Source organism: Tenrec ecaudatus, chromosome 2 (genome assembly GCF_050624435.1).
Source record: "Tenrec ecaudatus isolate mTenEca1 chromosome 2, mTenEca1.hap1, whole genome shotgun sequence".
Classification (NCBI taxonomy): domain Eukaryota; kingdom Metazoa; phylum Chordata; class Mammalia; order Afrosoricida; family Tenrecidae; genus Tenrec; species Tenrec ecaudatus.
In genome coordinates, this window is record NC_134531.1 from 205,495,300 (window position 1) to 205,523,098 (window position 27,799).

Genomic DNA, 27,799 nt, shown 5'->3' on the forward strand with positions numbered 1-27,799 from the left:
AGCTTGAACTTGTATAAGTAAATGATGGCCTGTTCCACAGTCAGCGCCTGGCCTTGTTCTGGCGGATGATATTGTTCTTTCCACAGAGGTAGCCCACTTGACTTCTGTATATTCCACCTGGCAAGATCCACATGGATAGCTGCTATTTTTGGTTGTTGTAAAAAGGCATACTCAACGAATAAGTTGCTGCTCTTGAAAAATTCAATCTTGGCTTTGTGGGCATTGTTTTGATCACCAAGTCCATGTTTGCCAGCTACTGATCTTTCTGTGTTTACAACTGTGACATTCCAATCACCAGTAATTATTAATGCACCTTGACTGTGTGTTTGATCTATTTCAGACTACAGGAGTTGGTTTAAAAAAAAAATAAATGTAATTCCTTCATCTTTGGCGTTCCTTGTTGGTGCATACATTTGAATATTCGGCATAGGAATTGGTCTTTCTCGTTAGGCGTCTGGCTATTATCCTATCACTGACAGCACTGTGTCTCTAGGCCCTTCAGAATGTTCTTTTTGACGATGAATATGATGTTGTGCCTCTTTAATTTGTCATTCCTGGCAGAGTAGACCATTGGATGGTGTTTCAAAATGAAAACTATGAGTTAATTTCAGCTCATTAATATCTAAGATATTGATCTTCAAGCATTCCATTTCATTTTTGATCATTTCCAAGTGTCCTGTTTCACACTGAACTAGCCTTTACCAAAGTTCTGATTTTCCACCCACCTAGCTCCTGCCCATTCTTATGGACACTCATCCAAGGACCCTTCTCTTCTATGCTCTCCACTCATTAGAGAGCATTCCCCCAAACCATTCAGGTGGCTGGCATGGGTGGAGGCCCTAAGAGGAAGAGGTACCCAATTCAAACCACACTGAATCAAGGGCTGAGCGAGGACTCAACAAAAAAAAAAAAAAGGAAAAACAACATTCCCTTCAGGTCAATTCCAACTCATAGTGACCCTTACAGGACAGGGTAGAACTGCCTCTTTGGGTTTCCACAAGTCCCCGTCTATATAGAAGCAGACAGCCTTGTCTTCCTCCTGTTAATCGGCTGTAGGGTTCAAACCACTGACTTCATGGTTGTCAGCTCAGTGCGTAACCCACTATGCCATCAAAACTCCAAATCGCAGACTCGAGGGGAAAGCAGGGGTGGGTATACTCCCTGGATTGACTGTACGGGGCTGACACCACAGCGCCCACTCCATCTTCCGGAAGCCCTGCAGTGCAGTCTGTGCCCCACAGGTGTCAGTTGTTCCAGAAGTTGTGTCCTGCGCTTTCACAGTGTGCCGTGTCCATGGTGAACAAGGCTGAAGCCAGGGACTTGGGTCCAGGTGAGGAGAGACACTCAGCAAACATAAGCGGTTGCAGTGTAAAGAGGACAGCTGGAATGGGGAGCACTGCCCTACACCGATGGGACAAGCGTCCATGGGGCAAACGGCCGACATGCAGGGGTGGTGTTGGATGTCAGGAGAGTATGTGCCGTCCAGAGACACAGGCTGCCAGTCACCGGAGACATTTTCAGGAGTAGGGCAGAGACGCCAAACAGCATCGAACAGGCAGAGGGAAATGGAGAGTCTATGAAAAGGCAAATAAAGGGGCATTCTCTGGAAGGAGAATCGAGGTCTACCCGAAGCGCTTGGCTCGGTGTGCTGTAACGGTAGATGTGTGGTTGCTTGCGGTGGAGGGAGGGGGGGGGTTGCTGCAGAGACAGAGCCCACGCTGGGGCTGGCCCTTTAAGAACCAAACGCCCATTGCTCCCAGAGGGAAGGGGCAAGCAGAAGCCAGGGTGGGAAGGGCAGGCCTGAGGGAGATAGCACAGAAGGCTTCTGGGCTTTGTCGAATTAACGACAGGATGTGGCTGCTGGCCACCAGCACGGTGTGCCGCGCGCCATTTTCAAGCGGGTCCGACTCCCGAGACTTCCCATAGAGCGGCACGAAAGGTTTCCCGTTGCCGTCTCCTGTGCCATCTTCTGGAACGTTGGTAGGTCTGGGGTTCGTTGTTGGGGTCATGGTGCGGCACCCAAGCGAGGGGCTCCTTTTCCAATGTCAGATGGGGTAGTCGTCTGCTGCGCTCCAGACGGGCTTTGGGGTTTGCTGACAGACGCTGCCCAGGCTGTTCCAACAGTGTAGATGTATTCCCGTGGTGCGCACATAGGTCGTGCGCTAAGGTGGATCCCTTCACAAATCGGCCCGCCTCATCCGAGCCTGGCCACACGAGATCATCCAGAACACTGATGCCAGGAGCGAGCGTACACAGTAACCAATGACCACTCCTGACAGCCTCAGGATGGGATGCCCAGGGCTACTCTTACATCGCAGAGCGGGCACACTTTAGGTGGCAGTAAGTGGGCTGTGGTTTAGTGCCAGGTTCATGTCCCCAGCTGAGGTCAGGTACAGTGTGGCTGGGCTGGCTCTCTCGCTCTCTACACAGGTCCTCCCAAGGCCTCTGGGAGCAGAGCAGTTGGAGCCTCCACAGGCTCCCTGCCCTCTGGGTGGGGTTTCTCCCAGTGGCAGCCCCTCTTGTGCTCTCCGCCATTTCTGGGGCTCAGATGGTGTTGCTGCCTCTCTCTGCTCTGTTTCCTCCTGGCCAGGAGCTGCTGTTTCTTCCTGCTCTACACTCTCCATTGGTTTCCTCTGAAGTCCCACCAATCCCAGCCAGCCCCACTCCCCGCACCCCGTCCCCATTGACATCTCCACCGAGGACTGGATTAGGGGAGAGGACTGTTTATCATCATAGAGCTTCCATGTCCCCAGGCCATAAGCTGGCCCTTCCTCCAAGAGCAGAATGTCAAACTCCAACCCCCAGAAGCTCCGATCCCAGGTTTTTATGGTCCCGACACAGGACCTCCTGACGCTTAGTCAGCACCAGCCCCTGAGAGATCCCACTTAGTTCTGATCAGCCCCCACTCCCGGGCCTCCAGTGTGCTTCTGCTCTTAAAACCAGGACCTCGAGGCCAAATTGTCCACTGCAAAGAGAGTTTTCTATGCTAGTTTGTCAGTGGTTGGTTTTCTTCCTTATGTGTCCTTGGCTGAAACCTGTTCCCCATGGATGACCTGACTGAGATGCTGCTGGCATGGTTTCCAGTAACACAGCAACACCTACAACATATGCACATACAAGGCGGAGAGTGGAGAAGAGGGGTCACTCCAAGCTCATGGCCATTGAGTCAGTTCTGACTCATAGCAACCACGGAGGACCAGGTCAAACGGTAAATCTGCCCCCTTTGGGTTTCTGAGACTGTCCGTCTTCACGGGAGCAGAGAGCCTCGTCTCGTGCCCAAGGAGCACCCGTGGGTTCTAACTGCTGACCTCCTCTGTTAGCAGTCCAGCCCATGGCCCACCACACCGCCAGGCTCCTAAGAAGCATGGAAAAGGGGGTCTTAAATGTATCCACTAACTGCCTTTCCTTTCAGTGCCCTCCAGCCCACCCAGGGACTCTCCTCCCTGCTACAGCCCCCATCTTCTCCCACCTGCTCCATCCCTCTTCCCACTGGCTACTCCCATGTTCTCCTGCCCAGAGCCTCTCCCCGCTGGGCCCCTCCATCTCCTCCCACTCTGTGGGCCACTGCCAGGTGCATCTGTTTCTGTCTTCACTCACCCTGGGCCTGAGCAGGGGCTTCGCTTCCACTCGCCTTTCTGTTGAGCCACCAAAAACCACACCCCCCCCCCTAGTCAGTTCAAGGATCCCTGAGCCATGGCCGAGCCCTGAGTCACTGTGGTCCCCGGCCAGAAGGCAGTCTCATCCCAGCCATCCCATGCCGAGCGAAGGACAGAAACAGGGGTGCTTCTTCTCAGAAAGGGACTTTGAAGCAAGGTCCAAAGGGAGAGAGGGGCGCACTGGGCAGGCTGAGTGGGAAAGGGTGTTCACACAGCTGCCTTGACACTGGCTGCCTCCAATCAAGGCCTGTGGGGCTGCAGTGTGGTCAGCGTGGGAGAAACTGGGGAAGGTCAGGCCTGGTTTGACATTATCAACGCATAAATGAACCTGAAACAAGCCCAAGTAGTTACACACCATCGGGGGAAAAGAGCCTGTAGGCTGGGCTGTGGACATCTGCCAATGTGTGGAGTTGGGGAGGTTGTGGGGAGACAGACAGGGCAGCGTGCACAGCACTCAAACAAAGAGATGGCATTTCAGGAGAGCGTGACCACCAAGGTGTGTCTATGGAAGGGACCCTGAGAGATCCCAGATACCTGATCCGGGAGGTTTCAGGATCAGGGAGGCAGGAGGAGGATGAGCAGCCCCGGAAAGAGGACCTGCACTTCCTTGAGCACGTGGAGGGTACGGGGCCTGTGGACAGTGCTGAGGACCAAAAGGGCATGGCCTGCCTAGCGGTGGTGGAAAGACAGGAGGTGTGGAGGACGCTGATGAGCTAGTCATGTGGGGAACTTCCCTGGATTGTACCCATTTCACCTCACATTTGCATTTGTCCTTATAGGACTGATAAGGGGACTGAGAGGAGCTAGACAAGCAGAGTTAGTCAGCCAGTGCTGTCGAGCGGAGGTCAAGGTGAGAGGGATCCAGACATGACTACAAGGACATGAAAGCATCGGTATGGTGTTCAGGGTGGGAGGGCTTCCAGAGTCTAAGGAACGAAGACCCTCCATGGAAGGCCACGTGGAAGCACAGGTAGGAAGCTGGTGTGCTGGCACACAGGCACATCCAGGGTGCAAGAGGAGAGCAAGGTGGGGAGACCCGGAGTCTAGCAACGCTGGCCACTCGAACTTTCTGCCCCACCAATGATGCCAGCGCCCAGATTGTTTGGCCTTCGTGCCTCAGAGGTGAAGCAGCTTTTGGAAGTTTTTGAGATCAGACAGAAAGGTAATGGAATTTAACTTGGATAACGAGAAGGTAGCTTTGGTTTTCCTGAGGCTGAGACCGTGATTCACCATTTCTCAGTGTTCTCACTGCGAGTGAAACTTAAAACAAGACCTCACTAAGCGTCAGTAGCATAATACATGTATGCAGGTCATTAAGGAATGTCGTTTTTCCCCACCCTCTCAGTAGGCTCTGAATTTTCTCAGAGGAATAAGATATGCTGGATAGATTAGCTCTTGGGAGACTTCAGAGCTGAAGCATCATAGGAATGTCATGCTTTCTCGACCAAACGGAGGAGAAATGGGGTTTCTTCCTGGAAGCCATGGGAGAAAGGCGCAGCAAGCAGTGGTGGAGTCAGGGCCGGGACGAGTGAGTGAGTGGCCCGGAGAGCACCCCAGGCCTGGGTACACTTGGCAACCAAAGAAAGAGAGAGACACCAGAATCTCTAAGGAGGAAGAGGAGAGCAAGCAGTGCTGATGAGTTGGACTGCTATCCACAAGGTGGGCAGTTTAAAACCACCGGCGGCTCCTCAGAAGAAAAAGTCAGCTTTCTACTCCTGTAAACAATAACAGGCTCAGAAACTCAAAGCAGGCAGTTCTACCCTGTGCTACAGGGTCCCTATGAGTCGGCGTGGACTCAATGGCAGTGAGTTTTGTTTTGCCTTTAGTTTTTGTTCAGAAAGCATAGGCTGATGTTCTCTTCAAACACATTACGCAACCAGCTGCCTCTTCTGTATGTCCGTGTCTTCTTCCAACACACCCTGTGGCTCTCTGCACCACACCCTGTCCCAGAGAGCCCCGGAGACCCTTTCTGAGATGAGCAGGGTTCCCCAGCCTGGCCTGAACATGACAGCCACTCCGTTGCTCACACAGAGCAGCCTCCACATGGAAATGGAACTCTGCCACCAAGACCCCGCTGTCCTACTCCAGGAGACAGACACATCTCCAGGTGGCCTTAACCGTGCAGCAGTCAAATTGGGTAGTCATACTGATGGATTGGGTAGACACAATGACCAGCAGTCATAATAACAAGTCATCGGTCGGATTACATAAAAACACAGGCAATGGCAATCGTGCAGCTTAATCCTATTAAATAGACACATTGATAGGTGGTTGGAATAACATATCCCTTGTCAGATGGGGGAGTCACATGGGAAGTCACATTGACCAATGATCCTCACCACACATCACCTGTCACATTGCGTAGACACAGCCTCAGGTACTTGTAACCAGGCAGTACCATCAGATTGATACACACACAGTGGTAAGCACACACCACTATCATATTGGGTAGACACATTGATCGGTGGTGATAACCATGCATCAACCACCAGATTGAGTAGATGCATCAATAGGTGGTTATAACAGTAAGCCATCTATCCAATTTGGATAGGCAAATCAACAAGCAATTGTGATAATGCCTCAGATTGGTAGGCATATTGACAGAGGGCATATAAGAATTGGTAGGCATGCTGATAGGCAGTTGTAAGCACACCTCATCGTCAAATGATAGAAGACATATGGATAGGCAGTCCTAACCATGTGTCATCATTACAGTGTAGACATATTGACTGGTGGTCATAAGGTTGCATCACCAATTAGATTGGCTATACACAAGGGCAGGCAGGCATAGCATGATGCCATCTTTGAATTAGATAAACTCCTTATGGGATTGGGTAAGCACATCGCCTCTGGCATGTGGTTGTAAATCTACGTCTCCCTAATGAGGTGGGTCTACACATTGACAAGCAGTCTTAATCACGTGTCACCTGTTCGATTAGCTGTACACGCACGCAGGCAATTGCAAACACACTGATTAACTGTAACCATCAGACTAAGTATATATACAAACAGGTGGAAATAACCTGTCAGGTTGTGTAGGTGGTTGTAATAGCACATGGCTGTCATATCAGGCAGACAGATTGACAGGAGGCTGTAACCACGCCTGCCAGGTTGGGTACACACTTTGGCAGTTTGGCATAGCTGCACATCCTCCATCAGATTGAGCAGATACCATAACTGGCACTGGTAACAACATGTCACCTGTTGGCTTGGGTGGATGCATTGGACTGGGTAGAGGCATTGACAGGTGGTCACAATAATAGATCACTTAATTGGGTAAATATGTCAGTTGTTGGTTCTAACAATATGTCACCTGTCAGATTGGGTACTCATATTGACAGGTGGTCAGACTGATAGATGTGTTTGCAGGCAGGCGTAACTATGCATTGTCATTGTACTGTACAGACACGTTGACAGGTGGTGGTAACCATGTGCCACTCATCACACTGTCCAGACACACAGATAGACAGTCATACCCATGGGGAACCACTGGATTAGGATCATTTCTTGTTGTATAGGGTATTGTTGTCGAGCAGTCAGTAAACAACACTCTCATACATCGCCCTTGAAAGGAGTTTAGGGGAGAATTTGGCAACCTATTGAAATGTAAAGGACCCCTGGTGGCGCTGTTAGGTAAGCATTGGACTGGTAACCACAAGGTCAGCAGTTCAAACCCACCAGCCAGCCACTCGGTGGGAGAAAGTTGGGCTACCTGCTCCCATAAATATGTACAGCCTTAGAAACCCTCTACAGAGTCACCACGCATTAGAATCGACTCCATGACAGTCGGTTTGGGGTTTATTTAAATACAAATAATCTCTGATCTAGCAAGTCTCCTGTTAGGAACTCTACCTTGTCGCTATTTATTACTTATGGACACAGGATGCTCACTACAGCAGTGTTTGCAATTTTTAAAAATGTTTTAAACCTGAAATAATCCATAAGTCCTCCTATCGTAAATTTGTCAAAGAAATTTTGGACCATGGTATTGCTATCACAAAAGGAGATGCAGTAGACAATCAGTCACTAACAGGGGATGGGCATCCCTGCCAGAGAGTGGTACATGATTATGGAACTGTCTGCTTAGAGTGGGTTGTGCACATAGGCATTTTGAAAGGTTTCGACAGAAGATCACACAAAAGACGCCTCCAGGAGCCAGGGAGGGAGACATCACATCTGTACTGTTCCTCTTACTTCTCAATTCAAATTTGACAATGTATGCTTATCACTCTTACTGTTGAGCTTAAACATAAAACTACCCAATGATAAAAGATTCTTTCCTTTGCATTTTCCCCTTCATTTTAATTTCAGTAGGTGCGTGCAGCTAGTGGGGACCATTTGTAAAGCACAGGCTGAGGGTGACTCCTGTGCTAGTCGGTTCCTGACTTCTGGAGGTAACCGGTGTCCTGATGCCTGTCCCGTAGACGGGCTGTGCTTGCCTTGGGCACTTATGAGCATGTGCTCTCCTAGGTCCAGTTTCTTTGACGCCATGAAGTGTCAGGAGAATCACCCATGCCAGTCTCTTATCAGTTACGCATTCCTTTTTACATCTGAGAGACACTGCACAAGCAAACCACTGTTGGTGTAGCCACTCTCCAATTAATAGTTGAGCAATTCCCAACGTTGTTGCTCTTCTCCATAAAGCACACGGAATGTTCTTGAACACATCCTACTGTGGATGTATGCTTTCAGATGCCTGGAGTACATAACCATATGCCGGCTTTCTGGCTCCCATAGATGACTCCAATTTAGGAGTGATCTTTGTAGGATTTAGCTTCTCTGTGGCCCAGTCACCCCAACCCTGAGAACCCAGTCTTTCTCCCCTTCTATTCATAAGCCAACCATATAGGTCCTCCAGGAAGCCCCCCTCACTGGTTAGCTCCAACCTGCTCATGGGCCCACTCTGAGGACCCTCGGGGACCACCCCCCACACTGTGTCCATGGGTACTAGGCTCTGGGTTCCCAAGTGGCTTTGAGGTATTGCTACATCAACCCCACTGCGAATGGAGATCTTGCCAGAGTACAGAGCAGCCGTGTAGACCTTCAGCATTTCTTTGATTTATTTCCTGCCATTTTATGCTACACATCGTGACACTTTTATACCGAGTCGCATCGTGTGCATGTGGTACAAATAAAGACAAGATCTTGGATCCTCCTTAATCCTTAGCCTTAAATACAACACTACCCAGGAGTACTCCAAAAGAAAGGGGGCTTGTCTCTTCGTTCAGTAGAAGCTGACCTGAAATAAGGCCTTTATCCATGCATCACCTGTCAGACTGATAGATGTGTTTGCAGGCATCTGTTTGCCACAAATTGCCCTTCCGGCTCCCACATTAACCAGACCTCCTGTCTTCCCCTGCCAGGTCCCTGGCCATTGGGCACCAGTACTCCTCCCTGGGTACACAGCCCATCCTCTGCGCCAGCATCCCAGGCCTCGTGCCCAAGCAGCTGCGCTTCTGTCGGAACTACTTGGAGATCATGCCCAGTGTGGCGGAAGGCGTCAAGATCGGCATCCAGGAATGCCAGCATCAGTTCCGAGGCCGCCGATGGAACTGCACCACCGTCAACAACAGCCTGGCCATCTTTGGGCCCGTGCTGGACAAAGGTACTTACGGCAGTCCTAGAGGGATACAGGGAGCGGGAGGGAATGCCAGCTGTTTCGTCCCTTGCTTGGAGGGCAGGCATGTCCCTGTCACGTTCCTCAAGGTGAAGATAGCAATGTAGGACTGAGGGCCAGGGGTTTGTATTGGCTCCACCTCTCAGTGGTCACGGAACAGAGAACCAGTCATTTGTCTCTGCCTGCACCCACGTTCCCCTCTCTGCATGGGCATGTGGAACAGGCAGCCAGCACCTCAAAGCTCCCTTTCCCCAGGCTCGCCAGCTCTGAATGGGGTTTTGAAGCTTGGGAATGGTGTTCCTCCAGAGGGTCATCCGACTCCCCAGAGGCACCTCTTCCTTTCTCCTCTTCCCCTGAATTGAAAGTGGGCACCAGGGTGAGCCATTGAAGGCTTCTTCATTCAGATCTTGGGGAGAAAATGCAAAGAAAATACCAGAAAGGAGTGGTTTGGAGGGCACCATGGGGAGAAGCAGCATCACCAAGGCAGAGGAGCAGGTGCTGTCCATGGTCCTGGAGCCTGGGTTCATTTGAGAAAGGAGAGGGAGGTGAGAGGTGCGTTGCTGGAAACTGCATAAACACAAAACTTAGGGGGTTACAACAATGGCAACATTGTGTAGGCTTCCTAATTTCTTCAGATCAGAAATGCAGCAGCCCAGCAGCCAAGGCTAGTCTCTGCTCCTCAGCTGTCCTCATCACGCCTCATTGGTCTATCAGGTGGGACACGCACAAACAGCCTCTCTAAGCAGCCTCAGCGTCCTCACAGCAAGAGAGCTGGATTGCAGTGGCAGATAGAAAGAGCATGAGAGGAAGACAGAGTGCCTGGGCACACGCTATTACCTTTTTGTGAATGGGGATGAAATTCCCATAGCACAAAGCTAAGCCTTTTAAACAGTTAAGTTCAATGGCATTTAGTGCACACACAAGATTGTGCAGCCACCCCTCCCTCTAGATTCAGAACATCTTTATCACCCACAAAAGAAACTCCCATGTCCATTAGCCCCCATTTCCCATTCTTTCCCTTTGAAAAACACTTTTCTGTTGATAGGGATTTAGCTACTCTGGATAGTGTACATAAATGAAATCATACAGACGTGGCTTTTTGCGTCTGATTTTTTTTTCACACGGCAGAAAAATGTTCAAGGGTCATCGTGTAGTCTTAGGTATCGGTGCCTGATTCTTTGTTTATGACTGAATAATATTCCAAGGTAGGATTATATCACATTTTGTTTATCTGTTCATCCATTGATGGACATTTGCATTGTACCCACATCTTGGCTCTTATGAATCATGTTGCTATGAACATTCACGTGTATTTGTTTGAATACCTGCTTCAGTTATTTTGGATGTTTAACTAGAAGTGGATTTCTGAGTCATATGGTAATTTTTATGTTTAACTACATGAGCACCAACCAAACTATTTTCCATAGTAGCTACTATTTTCATACTATGTACATTGTGCCATTTTACATTCTCACCAGCCATGTATTTGGGTTTTAGTTTCTCCACATTCTCATCAGCACTTGTTATTGTCTGTCTTTATTTTAGCCAACCAAGTGGGAGTAGTGGTAACTCATGTGGTCTTAATTTGTATTTTCCTAGTGGTTAATGGTGCTAATCATCTTTCTATGTGATTGTTGCTCATTTTCATATCTCTGTGAAGAAAATCTCTATTCAAGACCTTTGTCTATTTTTAAATTGCCTTGCTTTTCAAGCTTTTCTTGGTGTTAAGTTATAATATTCTGGATACTAACTAATCACTTATCAGATATGTGATTTACAAACAAAACCACTTTTAAAAGCCCCACATATTTTATTCTTTGGGGTGCTCTTATCCATGGACTTGATTTCTGAATTCCCTTTTTAAGCCTATGAGTCAGTATCTGACTCAAACTGCTGCAGGGCCTCCTGAACACAAAGTCGGCTGGACAGACGACAGACAGCTGGCTCAAATCCATACTCCAATCCTCCTAAAGTTAGAGAAATGCATTATGTTTGTTTAAGTCATCTATTTGTGGTGCTTCTGTTTTAGCAACACTGGATAATTAAGACACTAATTCACTCTTTTAGATCTGCTCAGATTTTCTATTTATTCTTGAGTCAATTTTGATAAATTATACATTTCTCAGAATTTTATATAGGCTATGTAATTTGTTGGTAAGAATTGAGCATACTATTCTCTCATAATATTTTTTTTTATTTCTGTGAGGTCAGTAGTAATATCTCTACTTTCATTCTGATTTTAGTAATAAGTTTTCTTTGTTAGTTCAGCTAAATGTTTGTTAATGTGATGATTTAATTCAAAGAACTAACTTTTTAATTATGCTTTTAAATGATGAATTTGGCAGGGGATATAAATTTGAGAGCATCAACTTTATATTCAACAACTGAAACAGCAGTTTCATAAACAACACCCCGCCCCCCTTCCCAATAGCTTGCACGCTACCTCCCTTTATTTTCCCTATTCCTCTCTCCCTCTTGTGTAATACTGTCTTTCCCTTCACCCAGCCTAATACTGTCTCCCCTCTAGCCTAGTGCTTCATCTTTCCTCCTTACCCTCCCCGACTTTGGGAACTGTCAGTTTCCTTTTCTATGAAAACTGTCTTGATTTTTCTATGAAACAGCGCTCTCATACAATATGTGCCCTTCCATTCAGCACAATGTCCTCCAGCTTCATCCATGCCGTGAGGGGCTGGGCAGTCTCATCACCATTCTTTAGCAATGCAGAGTATTCCCTTGTGTGCAGGTCCCAACGTTTCTTTATCCACTCTCCTACTGATGGGCTTTTGTCACCTTGTGTCCACCTGGCTGTGATGAACTTGGGTGTTGGTTGGAGTTATGGCTCTTACTTCTTTAGGGTATATACTTAGCAAAGACATTGCTGGGTCATATGGAATTTCTTTTCCCAGATGTTTGAAGTAGTGCCAGTTACTTTCCACACTGGCTGCACATGTTTGCAATCCACCAGCCATATATAAGGGTTTCAATCTTCCTTCACCCTCTACTGCATTTGCTATTTTCTGTTTGTATGTTGTTGTTTTGACTTTCCTTTCAAGGCCGGTATGAGATGCTTTGATTTGCAGGTGTCGAATGGCTGGTGATTGTGGGCATTTCTTCATGTTGACTGTCTGATGTCTTCCCTAGTGAACTGTCTGCTGACTGTTCTTTACCCATTTCTTCATTGGCCAGGATCGTGTTGAGAATTTTTGCACCTATGTTTCATAAGGGATATTGGCTTGTAACTTTCTATTTTGGTAATGTTTTGGTAACAGGGTTTTGAAATTAGTGTTAGGTTTACTTCATAAAATGAGCTCGGGAGTTTGACGTCCTTTCCTATATTCTCAAATAACTTGTGAATTGGGGTCTTCTCTTCGAAACCACCAGCCACTCTGCAGAAGAAAGAGGAGGCTTTCTGCTCCAGAACAGATTGACAGCCTCAGAAACCCACGGGCAGTTCAACCGTGGCCTGTGGGCCTGCTGTGAGTTGGAATCGATAGAGGGAATTTGATTTTTTTTTAGTCTCCTCTGAATGCTTGGTAGAATTGCTTGATGAAGCCATCTGGTCTGGGCTTTTATTTGTGGGGGGCGGGGGCGGGGGGCGGTGGTGGTGGTTAAGTGATCTGATACACTGCTTTTGAGATTTTCTACATCAGTCTGTGTTAATTTAGGTAGATACTGTATTTTTAGAAATTTCTCTATTTCTCCATTGAATTTGTTGGAATATAGTCCTTTATAGAATTGTTTAATTATCTTTTTTATTCCATGTGGTTCTATTGTAATTTCACACCTTTCATTACTTTGTCTTCTTTTAAAAAAATCATTTTATTGGGGGCTAATACAGCTCTTATCACAATCCATACATCCATCCATTGTGTCAAGCACATTTGTGCATATGCTGCCATCATCATTTTCAAAACATTGGCTTTCTGCTTGAATCCTTGGTATCAGTTCATTTTCCCCTCTCCCCCTCCCTCCCTCATGAACATTTAATAATTTATCTTTTTTTTTAATGTCTTACACTAACCGCTGTCTCCCTTCACCCACTTTTCTGTTATCTGTCCCCTTGGGAGGAGCTATATGTCAATTATTGTGATCAATTCCCTCTTTCTCCCACCTTTCCTTTCCCTTCCTGGTATCATTACTCTCATTATTGGTCCTGAGGGGATTATCTGTCCTGAATTCCCTGTGTTGCGAACTCTCATTTGTACCAGTGTACTTGCTCTGATCTAGCAGGATTTGTAAGGTTGAATTGGGGTCATGATTGTGGGGGTTTGGGGGTGGAGAGAAACATTAAAGAACTAGAGGAAAGTTGTGTGTTTCATTGGTGCTATGCTGCACCCTGACCGACTCATCTCTTCCTTGTGACCCTTCTGTAAGGGGATGTTCAGTTGTCTACAGATGGGCTTCGGGTCTCTACTCTGCCCTCCCCATCATTCACATTGATATGATATTTTTGTTCTGTCTTTGATGCCTGATACCTGATCCTATGGACACCTCATAATCACACAGGATGGTATACTTCCGTGTGGACTTTGTTGCTTCTCAGCAGATGACTGCTTGTTTACCTTCAAGGTTTTAAGACCCCAGATGGTATATTTTTTTATAACTGGGCACCATCAGCTTTCCTCGCCACATTTGCTTATGCACCTATTTTGTCTTCAGTGAATGTGTCAGGGAAGGTGAGCATCACAGAATGTTGGCTTATTAGAACAGTGTTCTTGTGTTGAGGGAGTACTTGAGTGCAGGCCCCATGTCTGTCTGCTGCTTTAATACTTAACAAATAACTATATGTACATAAATCTATTTCCCTCCCGTTATAAATAAATGTATTTCATATGTACATGCTTGTATTTAGAGCTCTATAAATGTCCTTTGCCTCCTAGTTCTTTCCTCTATTTCCTTTTACTTTCCTCTTGTCCCACTGTCATGTTCGGCCTTCATTCGGATTTCAGTAATTCTTCTCGGCTACAACACCCTTGATCAAGCCCAACCAGGCATTCTACACCCTCCTCAGCATCAATTTTAGGTCACTTGCTGTTCCCTTGTCCCTGGGTTTTTTGGCAATTCCCTTCCTTTCCCCTTCCTCCCCCTCTCCTGTGTCCCCCCAGAACTGTCCGTCCCATTGTTCATCCCACCTATCTTATCTAAATAGACATGTAGAGACAATAATGAGCACAAAGACAAGACAAAGCAAAACATAGCAACAAAAAACAAAACAAGCAAAAAAACACAGAAAAAAGGGGGAAGCCTATAAATAGTTCCAGGTGTGTCTGTTGACCTTTATGAGTGTTTTCCAGTCCAGTCTGATGGGGTGCCACACCCTGGCCCCAAAGTCTGTTTTTGACATTCCTTGGGGAATCCATTGCTTTGGTCCCCTTGCTGCTTTGTTGCACACCCTTAGTATTTCACCCCAGTGTCACACGTCTCATTTGTTCTTCTAGATATTTGCGCCTTCTCTTTCTTTTCCCTTGTTAAGACTGTCAATTCTGTTACTCCTTTCAAAGAACCAAATTCTCGTTTGTTGATTTTTTTTCTTTCTGGCTTCTGACTCATTTGTTTGTGCTCTAATCCTTGCTTTTTCTTTTCTTCTGGCGACTGAAGGTTTATTTTGTTGTTCTTGTTACACCTGTTGAACATGGGTTAGGATGTTGGTTTTGAATCCCTTCAATGAGCTAATTTTTATTTTATCGTCTCTGTTGTTTTTCTATTCTTGACTTCAAGTAATCTCCACTTTGATCTTCATTAGCTCCTCCTTCTGCTAGTTTTGTGTTTGTTCTTCCTTCTCAAAAGGGCACAGTGGTGTCCTTGATTTGAGATCATCCTTTTCTTCTCACACAAACATTGACAGCCAGAAACTGTCCTCAGAACCCTGATTTCACTGCATCCAATGTGTTTTCATATGCTATCCATGTTTTTACCCTTCTCCGGGTAGTTTCTAATTTCCCTTGCAGTTTCTTCTTTGATTCATTGGTTATTAAGAACATGTTGTTTAATTTCAAGATATTTCTGAAATTTCCCGTTTCATTCTGCTTTGATTTCTAGTGTTCATTCCAATTTGGTTAGAGATGATAGTTTGCTTGATTTCGATCTTTTAAATTTGGTTAGAGATGATAGTTTGCTTGATTTCAATCTTTTAAATTTTATCCAGGTTCATTTTATGACCTGACATATAGCCTAGCCTAGATAATGTTCCAGTAATGAATCTTGAGAAGAATGTACATTCTGCTGCTGTTGGGTGGAGTTTTGTGCAAAAGTCCATTCGGTATAGTTGTATTACATTGTTGTTCAAATATTCTATTTGCTATTAATTTTATGACAGATTCTCCTATTGTTAACAATAGAGTACTTAAGTCTCCCACAACTGCTGTAGAACTGTCTACTTCTATCAATTCTGTCCAGTTTAAAATTTATTTAGGTGCATATGTTTATAATCATTCTATCTTCTAGATGGATTGAACTTTTATCGGTATATAATGCCCACCTTTGTCTCTTGTAACAATTTTGGCTTAAAGTCGGTTTTGTCTGCTATTGGTGTGGCCACCTGCTTTCCTGTTGTCATCATTTATCTGGACTACCTTTTCTGATCCTTAGATTTCAACTCACTTGTGTCTTGGTATCTACAATGATTATCTTCTAGACAGAATATATTGGACATGCTTTTTTTTATTATTTTGACAACTTCTTCCTTTTATTCTGAGAGTTTAATGCATTTCATTAACAATAATTATGGAGGATGAAGGACATCTGTCATTTTCCTATTTGTTTTCTGTATGCCATGCCATGATGCTCTTCAGTTCTTCCATCATTGGCTCATTTAATCTTTGGGGTGTGTACTATGGACGTTTTCCCTCTATACTACTTGGGACTTCTGTTCCAGATATCTTTTATTTCTTACAGGTTGCCCTGTGACCCCCCTCCCAGTTAGTGTCTTAGGCATATAATTATCTAACTTGAATTAATATTAACTTAGCTTCAATAGTGTGTTAGTCTGAGTTGACTAGAGAAACAAATCATATGTGCATAAGAAAGAGCTTTATATTAAAGATTAATTATATATTATTAAAACATTCCAGCCCAATCCAGATCAATCCATAAGTCCTATATTAGGCCATATGTCCAATACCAGTCTTTAACTCCTCTTCTGACTCATGCAACACATGCAATTATTCCAAATGCAGGAAGATCACAGGCCTGGGGGTGAAAAGTCTTATGGCTCCAGTGATGGTGGAAGCATCTCAGCGCTGATGTGGGTCTCCATGTGGTTCCTTCAGCTCCAGGGCTCTGACTAGGATCAGTGTGGGTCAGGCCTCCAGGGAGCTATTTATCTCCATTGTGCCTCCAAATGAGGTCATCAAGCTGTGACCTGATTGACAGGCTTAGCTCCACCCCTTCACTCTTAATATCCTTAAGGTGACACCAGATTATGTAATTATCACAAATAGTATACAAAATCTCTGCTCTTATACAGCTCTCTGCCCACCCCTTTATGTTGTCATTCTCACCCATTACTTCTAGACATTATAGGCTCCTTTATATAGGTCTACAATTGTTGCTTTATGCGTTTTCCTTTTAAATGGGGAATAAACAGATAAATTACAAACCCAAACAGATAATACAGGCTTATATATTTGCTTCTGTCATTCCCTTTACCAGTGCTTGTCACTTCATCTGGCTTCAAGCTACTACCCAGTGTCCTTTCACTTACCCTAAAGGACTCTCTTTCACATAGTACCAATATAGCCTCTTGTCTTTTTTTTTTTTTAATCTGAGGATGTCTCCTTCATTTTCTCAGAAATAATTTTTTCAGATATCAAATTCTTGGGTTACAGATTAGTTTTTGTTTTCTTTTCTTTCATCAGTTTAGATATGTCATCCTCTGGCTTCCTTGGTTTCCGAGGAGCAATCAGCTGAGATTCTTATACATGATTCCTCTTAAAGGACATGTCACTGCCCTCATTCCTTTCAGACATCTCGCTCTCTCTTTAGTTTGCCACAAGTTGAGTATCAAATGTCTTGGCATATCTTTCCATCAATTCTGTGTGGAGTTTTTTTGAACCTCTTAGATGTATGGATTCATGTGTTTTATCAAATGTGTGGATATTTTTGCCACTACTTTTCTTTCTTTTTTTTGTCCTTGTTAGATTCTTTATTACAGAACTCAGAAACACCTGTTCACTCTTCACGAGAAATAGCTACTGAAAAGGCAGCATTCTGTAAAATGACACACCCAAGAACTTGGCAAATTCGCATGCTTACATCGTAATTTCGTTCACATGATGCTTTCAGAGTTTTGTTGCAATGGCGCTGTCTCTTCATTTTTTCCTTCGCCATCCTGGTCTGTGCCCCAACCTTCAATCCATTTGGCTCAGTGATCCAATCTTTTCAGTCTTGAAATAGTCCCAGAAATGGGAAAGACAGACAAGACCCCAACTTTCTTAGAGTTTAAGGCTTAGTCCAACGGTGTACAACATTCCCTGCATCCCAGGGACTGGGTACAGTCTGAAGTCTGAAAGATGAACATCACAATCTTCCGGTTCTGCTAACCTTTTCTTCTGCTTCCAATGTCTATCTTTTATGCATTGCTTCCTTTCATCGCATTGTACTGGAACCGCAGGTTGGTGACTTAAACCCACAGGCCACTCTGAGGAGGAAAGATAAACGCATCTGCTCCTGCCAAGATTCACAGCCACCTCCTCTCCCCCCTCAGGGTCGCAAGGAAGCAGAATTGGGTCAGGGCAATCACTGCTGTTAGGTGCCAGCTCTGCCTCATAGTGACCCCACATGTACTACAGAACCCAGCACTGCCCAGTCCTCTGCTATCGTCACAATTGTTACTCTCGAGCCCAGCGATCGATACAGTCATCGTTAATCCATCGTGTTGAAGATCCTCCTCTGTTTCACTGTCCTGCCTGCTGCTCTGGCCAGCACGGTGGCCTTCTCCAGAGACTGGTCTCGGTAGCAGTGGGCTCGGGGTTTTCCAATCTATAAAGTCCTCTTCAGACTCACGAAACACATGCGATGATGCCGAATGCAGCAGATCACAGGCCAGTGGGTAGAAAGTCTTTGGATCCAGTGTCATTGGAAACATCTCAGCGCTGGCAGGGGTCTCTGCATCAGGGTGGGCCCATGTGTCTTGTCAGCTGCTGTTTCCCAGGGTTGCCACTATTTTTCTAAATACTTTTTCTGTCCCTTTTTTTCCCCTCTTCTCTCCTTTATTCGTGTGCTTGCACCCTTGAAGGTGTTCTGCAGGTCTCTTAGTCTCTGTTCATTTTTCCCTTCATTCCTTTTTCTCACTATTCCTTAGACAACACAGCTCAAATGGACCTATCTTCAACCCCACTAACTCTTTCTCCTCCCTGTGAAGCGCTGCTGTCAAATGCCTCTAGTAAACCTTTCGTTTCAATGGTGGTGTTTTTCAGCCCCATAATTCTACTCGGTCTCTTTATGTAGCTTCTGTCTCTTCATTGGTCGTCTCTATTGCGACGTCATTGCCCTGGTTGCATGTCTGTGACAATCATGTGCAGCAGCCAGGACACAGTAGCCCAGTGAGCACCGCTCCTCCCTGCACAGTTGCTGCACTGGCCCTCTGCGGAGAAGGTGCTGTGCGGTTGGTTCCAACTAGCCTGATTTATGTCGTGGGAGAGCTGCAATTATTGTCCCACTTCATGACATGGCTGCTCTAAGGTGAAAGGGCGATCACCACTCTAGATCTCTGACTCTTTCTGTCCCACAGGTCCTTCCCATATGAGAACCCCCAGCACGCTCCCCCGGGAGCTGCCCTCTTTGGCACGTCCTCGCATCTAGAATGAGTGCTCCATAGTGTGTTCATGTTAAGGGACATGGGCACACCTGGGCCGGCCACGGCTATGTTCACTTGGCCTCAGAGCTGCTCTGACCCCTTAGCCACCTCCCTCAGGAGCTAGGTCAATTTCACACACAATATTTCCCTTCTCAGCTGGCCTCCACTAGCACTCCAGCCACTTCCACGGTCCAGTGCATCTTTCTTTACAATGCCTTTTGTTTCTCCTTTCCTCGGTATTCTGGTTGCTGGGACTGAGAAAGGCCATACATTCACTCCATCCATATTGGCCCAGAGCCTACAGAGTATGCAGGGCAGCAGATGGCTTCACAAGAGCATCGTCAGTGGCGGGGGTTGGGGGCTAGGGGGAGAGCAGACAGATAGGCCAAGGAAGTCAATCATAGAGCAGGGAAGGAAGTGTGAAGCAAGTGGAAAGGCACAGAAATGTCTAGGCTTCCAGTGGGTGGTGGTGTTCTGTGTCAACCAGGGGGATCAGGTGGAATTAAAAACAGATACCTGATAATTTATGAATGATGAAGGGTTCATGAGGTAGGGGGGAGTGGGGAGGGAGGGGGGAAATGAGCAGCAGATATTAAGGGCTCAAGCAGAAGGCAAATGTTTTGAGAACGATGATGGCAACAGATGTACATATGTTCTTGACACAATGGATGTATGTATGGATTGTGATAAGAATTGTATGAGCCCCCAAAACAGACTAACCACTCCACCCAAACGAAAAGCAAACATACCTGATATGATGGTCCAGTGAGCCATACAGACAGCAGAGGAAAGAGTAATTCAAACACAGGAACCAGTAAATGCAAAGTCCTATAGATGGGACAATGTCTGCTAGATGGCTTGAAGGTAAACAAGTGGTCATCTAGCTCAGAAGCAACAAAGTCCACATGGAAGAAGCACACCAGTCTGTGCGATCACGAGGTGTCGAAGGGATCAGGTATCAGGCATCATCAGAACAAAAAAATCTTACCAGAGTGAATCGGGGGGGCGGGGGGAGTGCGGAGTGGAGACTCAAAGCCCATTTGTAGGCCACTGGAGATCCCCTCACAGAAGGGTCTCGAGGAAGAGACGAGTCAGTCAGGGTGTGATGTAGCAACGATGAAAAATACAGCTTTCCTCTAGTTCCTAAATGCTTCCTCTCCATCTCCCCCCCCGCCGCCTGCCATGATCCCAATTCTACCTTGCAAGTCTGGCTAGACCAAAGGATGTACACTGGTACAGATAGGAACTGGAAACACAGGGAATCCAGGGCGGATGATCCCTTCAGGACCAGTGAATCCAGGGGTGATACTGGGAGGGTAGCGGGAGGGTGGGTTGGAAAGAGGGAACCGATTACAAGGATCTACATGTGACCTCCTCCCCGGGGGCGGACAACAGAAAGGTGGGTGAAGGGAGACATCGGACAGGGCAAGATATGACAAAACAAAAATAATTTATAAATTATCAAGGGTTCATGAGGGAAGGGGAGTGGGGAGAGAGGGGGAAAAAGAGATGCTAATACCTGGGGCTTGGGTGGAGAGCAAATGTTTTGAGAATGGTGAGGGCAATGAATGTGCAAATGTGCTTTACAAAATTGATGTATGTATGGATTGTGATAAGAGTTGTATGAGCCCCTGATAAAACGATGTTTTAAAAATGCCTGATATAAGAAAAAGTAAAGGGACTGGGGAGAAGAGAAAGGGGGATGAAATGATCATGAAGAAGATAAGGAAAGATGTAGCCAGCGGCCAGATGACTCTGAGAGCCAGGATTGTGGAGGAGGGCCATGGTCAGGCTTGAGTTCTCTTGCTGTCAGGTACACCAGAAAAGAAGCAGTATCATTGTGAGACCCAGGGCAATTACTCGGGGAAATGCAGGTGGTGACTTGGTAGGAAGTGGCTCGGTTCCGGATTTAACTTGAAGGTAGCATCAATGGGATGGGTGAAGGGGAAGAATCATTGTGACACCACCGTTTGGCACTGGGAGGATGGAGGTGCTCATGACAAGATTGGGAAGTCAGGAGAGTAGGCTTATGAGGTAGGTGGGATAGAATGCAGCCTTGGTCTCATCATGAGTACCCTTTAGAACTCTAAGGACATGGCAGGACTTTTCCACAGTGCCCTGCCCACCTTAGCCCAAGCAGCCTTCCTTCAGCACTGCTTTCCCCCCAGGTTGTCTGTGGTCTTCTTTCTCTGATGACTGACTGCATATTTAGCACTGTGGGGGCCCCATCCCCGGCAGACAGCACCTTCGAGGGACTGACACCCCAACCTACGTCCCCTCCTTCATGCTCCTCTCACAGGATGACCTGGTGGCCCCACTGAGTCACGGGGGTTCTTTTCCTCCTCTGCGTCCCTTGTCCCCACACCCTCCTCCCTCACCGCCCCCGGAATGTGAATGGACTTCTGGGCTTGCTCTGACGAGTATAATGTGGTGGAAGTGGCACTTCCAGGCCTCTGAAGTTAGGTTGCTCATTCTATGTGAATGGACATCAGCAAAAATGGCAGAGCAGGGAGTTCCAAAAGCCGCTCCCTTCACAGAACAGCCAGAAAATGAGCAAACACAACCAAATCATCTTTCACAGACCCCTGGGAAAATGATCAAAGGTTGGAAGCCCCATGCGAACACCAAACCAAGGAAGAAGAGACGTTAGATGATGGGAGAACTGTGTGCCATTTAATTCCACCTCCCTTCCCGGTGGGCTCAGCAAGGACTGGAAAATGGCAGCATGGATTCCCCATGCGAGTGTCTGACTGTAGGCGGAGGAGAATGGGTCTTGTTCCCAGGGAACTGTGGGTGCTTGTTCTGTGCTGAGAAGTCCCTGAAAGGCTGGCGCAGCGTGCTTGCCTTTGTCTTCCCTAGTTAGACGTTCTCAAGGCAGAAGCGAGTTGCGTTGGGCGTTTAAATCTGCTTCAGAGTGTTGAAGAGCCAGGCTGTCCCTTGAAGGCCTGAGTGCCCTGACCCAGGCGGTGGTCTTTGCAGTCACCTCATAGGCATGTGGAAGTGGCCCATTGAATAACGAAGACCGAAGGAAAATCCATGCATTGCATTGTGGTGCTGGAGAAAAAGATTGACAGGACCATGGACTGCATAAGGGACACAGCCATCTGTCTCGGAAGAAGTACATCTGGGTGCTCCTTCGAGGAAAGCGTGACTAGACTTCATCTTACGTGCTGCAGACATGTTGCCAGAAGAGACCATTCCCTTCAGAAGGCCGTCGTGGCTGGTAAGGCGAGCGCAGAGAAGCAGGGGAAGGCTGGACACGGCTGCGGCTGCAACAATGGGCTCCAGCATAGGAACAACTGTGAGGCTGGCACGGGACCGGGCAGGGCTTTGTTCTGCTGTGCATAGGGTTGCTTTGGACCAGAACTGACTCGATGGCACCTAACAGCAACAACAACAAGGCAGAGATGTGACTCGGGAGAGCAGGTTCCTTGAATACATGGAAAGAGCAAAGGCGCGACACGCGGCCACCTGGGGGCAAAAGAGCAGAGCTGGAGCAAGAAAGGTCCGCACTGGGGCATTTGGAAGAAAAGGCAGGGAGAGAGTTATTCGGGGGACTGAGCATCCTGAAAAGCTCCCTGTGGAGTGGGGTGTCCACAGCTACACACGCTCAGAGAAGAGTGTCGGCACCTAAGAGATCCGAGAATCCCCTAAACGTTCACTGCTTTAGGCTCAGGCCAGGGAGGAAGTGTTGAAAGATGGGGTTGGTGAAAGCGCTCCAACACAGCGCCAACTTATGAAGCTAGGAGAGTATTCGTTCATTTCAGGGCAGTGTGCACACCGTGTCTATGAGCGCGAACGGAGGGCTCAGTGCCATCCAGGTTCTTGGCTCCAGAGTCAGGGTGGGAGTCGTGTGTGTGTCCCCTAACTGAGCAGGAAGTGGAAGGATTGGGGAAGATGGCAGGAAGCCAGTCCGCTTCCTCTTTGGCGAGGGCTGCCACACGTGTGCTCATCACACAGGTGATGAGCTGCTCCTGGGTATTGAGTGAGGTCTGAGTTCTACCTGGAAGCCAAATGTACCTACAAGTCCTACACCACTGTGGGGGGTCGGGGGTCTATGGGCATGCCTTTGTCCCCAGAGCATCAAGTGTCTTGCTAATTCCAGGGTTCCAACTGCAAATAGAGAAGGTGGGACGCAGACCTGACCCCAGCGCCCCACATTCTCCATAGCCATCCGTTCCAACCACGTGGCTCCCACCTCCAAGAGAGCCGACCCTGGCCAGGACCCCATGTCCTCTTGGAGCCATTGAAGTGCTTTTAGCTAAAGTAACCTCTCCACTTAATGGCGAGGAAACAAGAGGCCTGGGTGGGCTCAGGGTCCCACTTTGGAAGCAGATCTCTGAAGAGAGCACAGCTCCTCCTGTTCCCCCCAAGGTGCCCGCTGAGACTGAGCGCTAAGAGCGTGCTTGGACCTTAGAGAACCTGGCTCCCTTTGGCTCCATAGGCTGGGCCACAGGCAGAAAGCCACACGGGCACACACGGGCGTCCAGGCTGCGGAGCTGGCGCAGCGGGCTGGGAGCTGGGTTTCGACTGGCTCTAGAACGAAAGAGCAGAGTAAGAACACTCACGGTCTGCTTATCACAGTGGCTCCTAAGCTGACTTCACCTCGGACTGTGGGGACCAGGCAGCTTCCGGCCCTGCTCTGGAGCCACAAGAAGGCCCTGTGTTGGTCCTGTGGGTCTACAGCCAAATGGCCCTCTGGAGGGCAGCTACTCTCAGCCCTTAGCCATGGTTCTTGGTAAAGAGGCTTCTGGCCCCACTCTGAGCAGCTGATTCTGCAGACCTGAGGAAACCCAGCATGAGCTCCCTCTGCCACCCCAAGTTCCCAGGAGCACCGCCCTGGTCAAGGTAGAGGTCTGGGCTCACCTGTCGATGCCAGACACTCACTCCTCCCTCTAGGACAGTGGTTCTCCACCTTCCTCAGGTCGCAACCCTTTAACATAGCTCCTCATGTGGTGGTGACCCCCCCCCCCCCAACCATAACATTATTTTCGTGGCTACTTCATCACTGTCATTTTGCTACTGTGATGAATCGGGCAACCCCGTGATGACCCAGAGGTTGAGAACTGCTGCTCTATGGGCTAGAGGTACTGCCCCATATCTGCAGGGAGGACACCCAGTCAGACTTGATTTTTCATAACTCAGTCATAAGATCCTTTCTCCCTTTCCAGAACATGGCGGCGGTACTAGGAAGTTCAAGTTAAGTGGTCAGACTCATGGACAGGGTGGACCTTCTCCAGGAGTGCTGCTGCTGGAGAGGGGCCCAGAGAGGTGAACCGTTACAGGCAAGAAGACCTTGGGTCTTTAGGATAGGATAGGCTGGGTCTACTCAGTGCCGCACCCACCCCAGCACCGAAGATTGCCCTGGGGTCACATCAGTGAGTGAAAGGAAGCATGCCAGTGGGTGAGAAAAGTTGAGGAAGCCACAGGATACTGGCTTCTGCCTGCAGGGTGAGGCTGCAAGCAGCAGATCTGGATGCAAAAGAGTGAAGCTTAGCCCCATGTCCTCTCCTTACCGCCCTGGTGGCTCCGGCCTATGGCTCGGGTGGACCACTTGTAAGGACCACTGAAGGAGAGTTAGAAAATCCTGAGTGCCTCGCCTCACCTCCATTTCTGATACCATTGCTCTAGGGTGTGACTGAGAACCAGGAGACTTAACCAATGAGACTCGGGTGTCAAGACCCAGGTGCTGGATTCTCTACAAAGAAGTGGCTGGCAGGCAGATGGGACAGGGCCTTGGTGTAAGTCCGGGCAGTCAGAGCCCCTTCCTGGGGTTTCAACTGCCAGCAGCATAACTCAAATTGAAGAGATTTCAGCAGAGTTCTAGACTAATAGCAGATTATGCAGAAGGAACAGACTATCCACTTCCGAGGGATTAGCCGTTGAGGACGTGGTGAAGAGGTTTTATGTCGGGCGAGAAGATGAGACTCTCAGGTCAGAAGGCACTCAAAACACAACTAAGCAAGAAGACCTGCCTCCTCAAAATAAAGTCCACCTTCATCATGTGGATGGAGCAAAGCTTGCAAGGCCTTCGCTTGCTGATCGAGCAAGACCCAAAATTAGCAGAAATCGCTGTGAACATCCATTAATAGTTAAAATAAGGAATGCATAAATTATGAATCCGATAAAAATGGAAGTGATCAAGATGAAGCAGAACACATAAAAGATCAATATCCCAGACATTAGCGAGCTGAAAGGGACTAGAATTGGCCATGTTGAGCCAGGCGCTCATATGGTAAACTACGCCAAAAATGATCAACTCAGAAGGAATGACGTCACCCTCACTATAAAAACAAACCTGTCGTGATCTAGCTTGGCGTCCACTGCTGTCTGCAATAGGATGATAGCTCCATACCTACAAAGGAGATCAACTAGTCCAGCTATATTTCAAATAAAGCCAATGATAAAGAAATTGAAGCATTCTACCAACTTCTGCAGTCTGGAATTGATCCAACATGCATTGGTAATTGCTGGTGATTGGAATGGGAAAGTCGGGAAACAAAGAGGAAGAGTCAGTAGTTGGAAAATGCAGTGTTGGCGATAGAAACGAAGCCGGGTCACATGATAGAATTTTGTAAGACCAGCAATTTCTTCATTGGAAATACCTTTATTTCAACACCATAAGCATCAACTATGCATGTGGACTAAGCTGGATGAAATACACAGGAATCAAATCGTCTCATCATCTCATCTGTTGGAAAAGAGGGCGGAGAAGCTAAATATCACAAGCCAAAGTAAGCGACGTGACTGAACTATGGAATGATCTGATACATGTATTAAATCCCAACTAATAAAAATAACTAGATAAAATGAAAACAACCTAAGGCGAGGGACCCACCCTGGACCACCCTTGCTATATATCACACGTGTTGATGTTGTGGTTGTCAGATGCCACTGCGTCAGTTTCTTCAAGCACCCCTGGGTAAAACAGAGTAAGACGCCGCCCAGCCCTGCCCCAACTCACAGCTGTTTGGTCTGAGCTTATTGTCGCTATCACTGCTATCTCCTTGAGGGTGTTCCTCGACTTTGCTAAGCATGATGTCCTTTTCTAGAGCCTGGCCCTCCTTATGCGTGTGTGAAGTGTGTGACACCAAAAACTCCGACCGTCCTCACTTGCAGGAAGCATTCTTACTCTACTTCCTCCAAGACAACTTTGTTCCTGCAGTCCACTGACACTTTCAATATTCTTCACCAGCACTGTAATTCGAGAGCACCGATTCGTTTTTTCCTTCAGGCTTTCTTACTCATTGCCCAACTTCCACATACACAGGAGACGATTGAAAGTAAGATCGGGCCCACTCTGTTCTGCAGAGCGATTCCTGCCCCTGCTCGTCAACGCATTAAGGAGGTCTGTGCAGCAGATTTGACCGATGTGATAAGTCATTTGATCTCGTGACTTGCTGCTTCCATGAGCACTGATTGTGGGTCCCAGCAAGATGAAACCCCTGACAATTTTGACCTCTTCTTCACTTATCATGATGTTGTCGACTGGTCCACTTGTGAGGGCTTTGGTTTTTTTTACAAGGGAAAGTAACTGAGTTGGAATCCATATTGAAGGCTGAAGTCGCTGGTCTTCCATCACCAAGAAATTCAAGTCCTCCTCACTCTCAGCAAGCAGGGCTGTGTCATCGGCAAGCCACGGGCTGTTCACAAGCCTCCCTCCCATCTTGATGCAGAGTTCTTAGCCTTATGGCCCAGCCTCTCGGATCATTTGCTCGGCATACACATTGAATAAATATGATGAAAGGATTCAACTTTGACATAAACTTCCTGATTTTAAACCCTGTTTCTTTTCAAATGACTGCCTTTTGGTCCATGTCCAGGTTCCACAGAAGCACAATTAAAGTGTTCTGGAATTCCAATTCTTTGCAATATCATTCATTGTTTGTTATGATCTACACATTCAAATGTCTTTGCATTGCCAATTAAATACAAGTAAGCACCATCCTGGTATTCTCTGTTTGTGTGTGTGTGTGTGTGTGTGTGTGTGTGTGTGTTTGGTGCCGAAACCCGGGATCGAACCAGGTATTCTCTGTTTTTAAAGCTCCATCTAACACCAGCAATGATGTCCCCCCTATAATATCCTCTTTTAAATCTGGTATAAATTTCCAACAGTTTCCTGGTGATGTACTACTGCAACCATTTAAAAAATATCTTCAGCAAAAAAATTTACTTGCACGTAAAATGAATGATAATGATAAATTTATAATTAATGATAAATTTCCACGTTGGATTACCTTTTTTTGAAATGGGCACAAATATGGATCTCTTAATTGACCAGGTAGCTGCCTTCCAAATTTGTTGGCATAGATGAGTGTTTCCAGTGCTTCCTCAGCTTGTTGAAACAGTTCAACGGGTATCCCATCAATTCCTGGAGCCTTGTTTTTGACTAACACCTTCAGTGCAGCTTGGACTTCTTCCTTCAGGACCACTGGGTTTTGATCATAGGCTCCCTCTTGAAATGGCTAAATGTCAACTAGTTCTTTTTGGTATAGTCACTCCGTGTGTTCCTTCCATCTTCTTTTCATGCCTCCTGCATTGTTCAACATTTTGTCCTTGGAATCCTTCAGTATTGCAGCTAAGGTGTGCCTTACCTGAGATAGCAATAGCTCATCCTTTTCCTGACTGCATAATATCATCTTATACAGCGTGTTTGTTTATTATCTACTTTCCTGCTGACAGATATTCCGGCTGTTGGTTATTACAAACAGCTCGTTTGAGTGCACATAT

General features: G+C 47.0%; 1 protein-coding gene across 1 annotated transcript in view; it reads left to right on the top strand.

Annotated features, from left to right (window-relative positions):
- The window catches only part of WNT3A (Wnt family member 3A), a 74,343-nt gene that overhangs the window by 16,443 nt on the left and 30,101 nt on the right, over positions 1–27,799 (top strand). Inside the window, exon 2 of the mRNA XM_075543329.1 lies at positions 9,020–9,261. Coding sequence (XP_075399444.1) covers positions 9,020–9,261 — 242 coding nt within the window. The remainder of the gene's footprint in view (positions 1–9,019; positions 9,262–27,799) is intronic.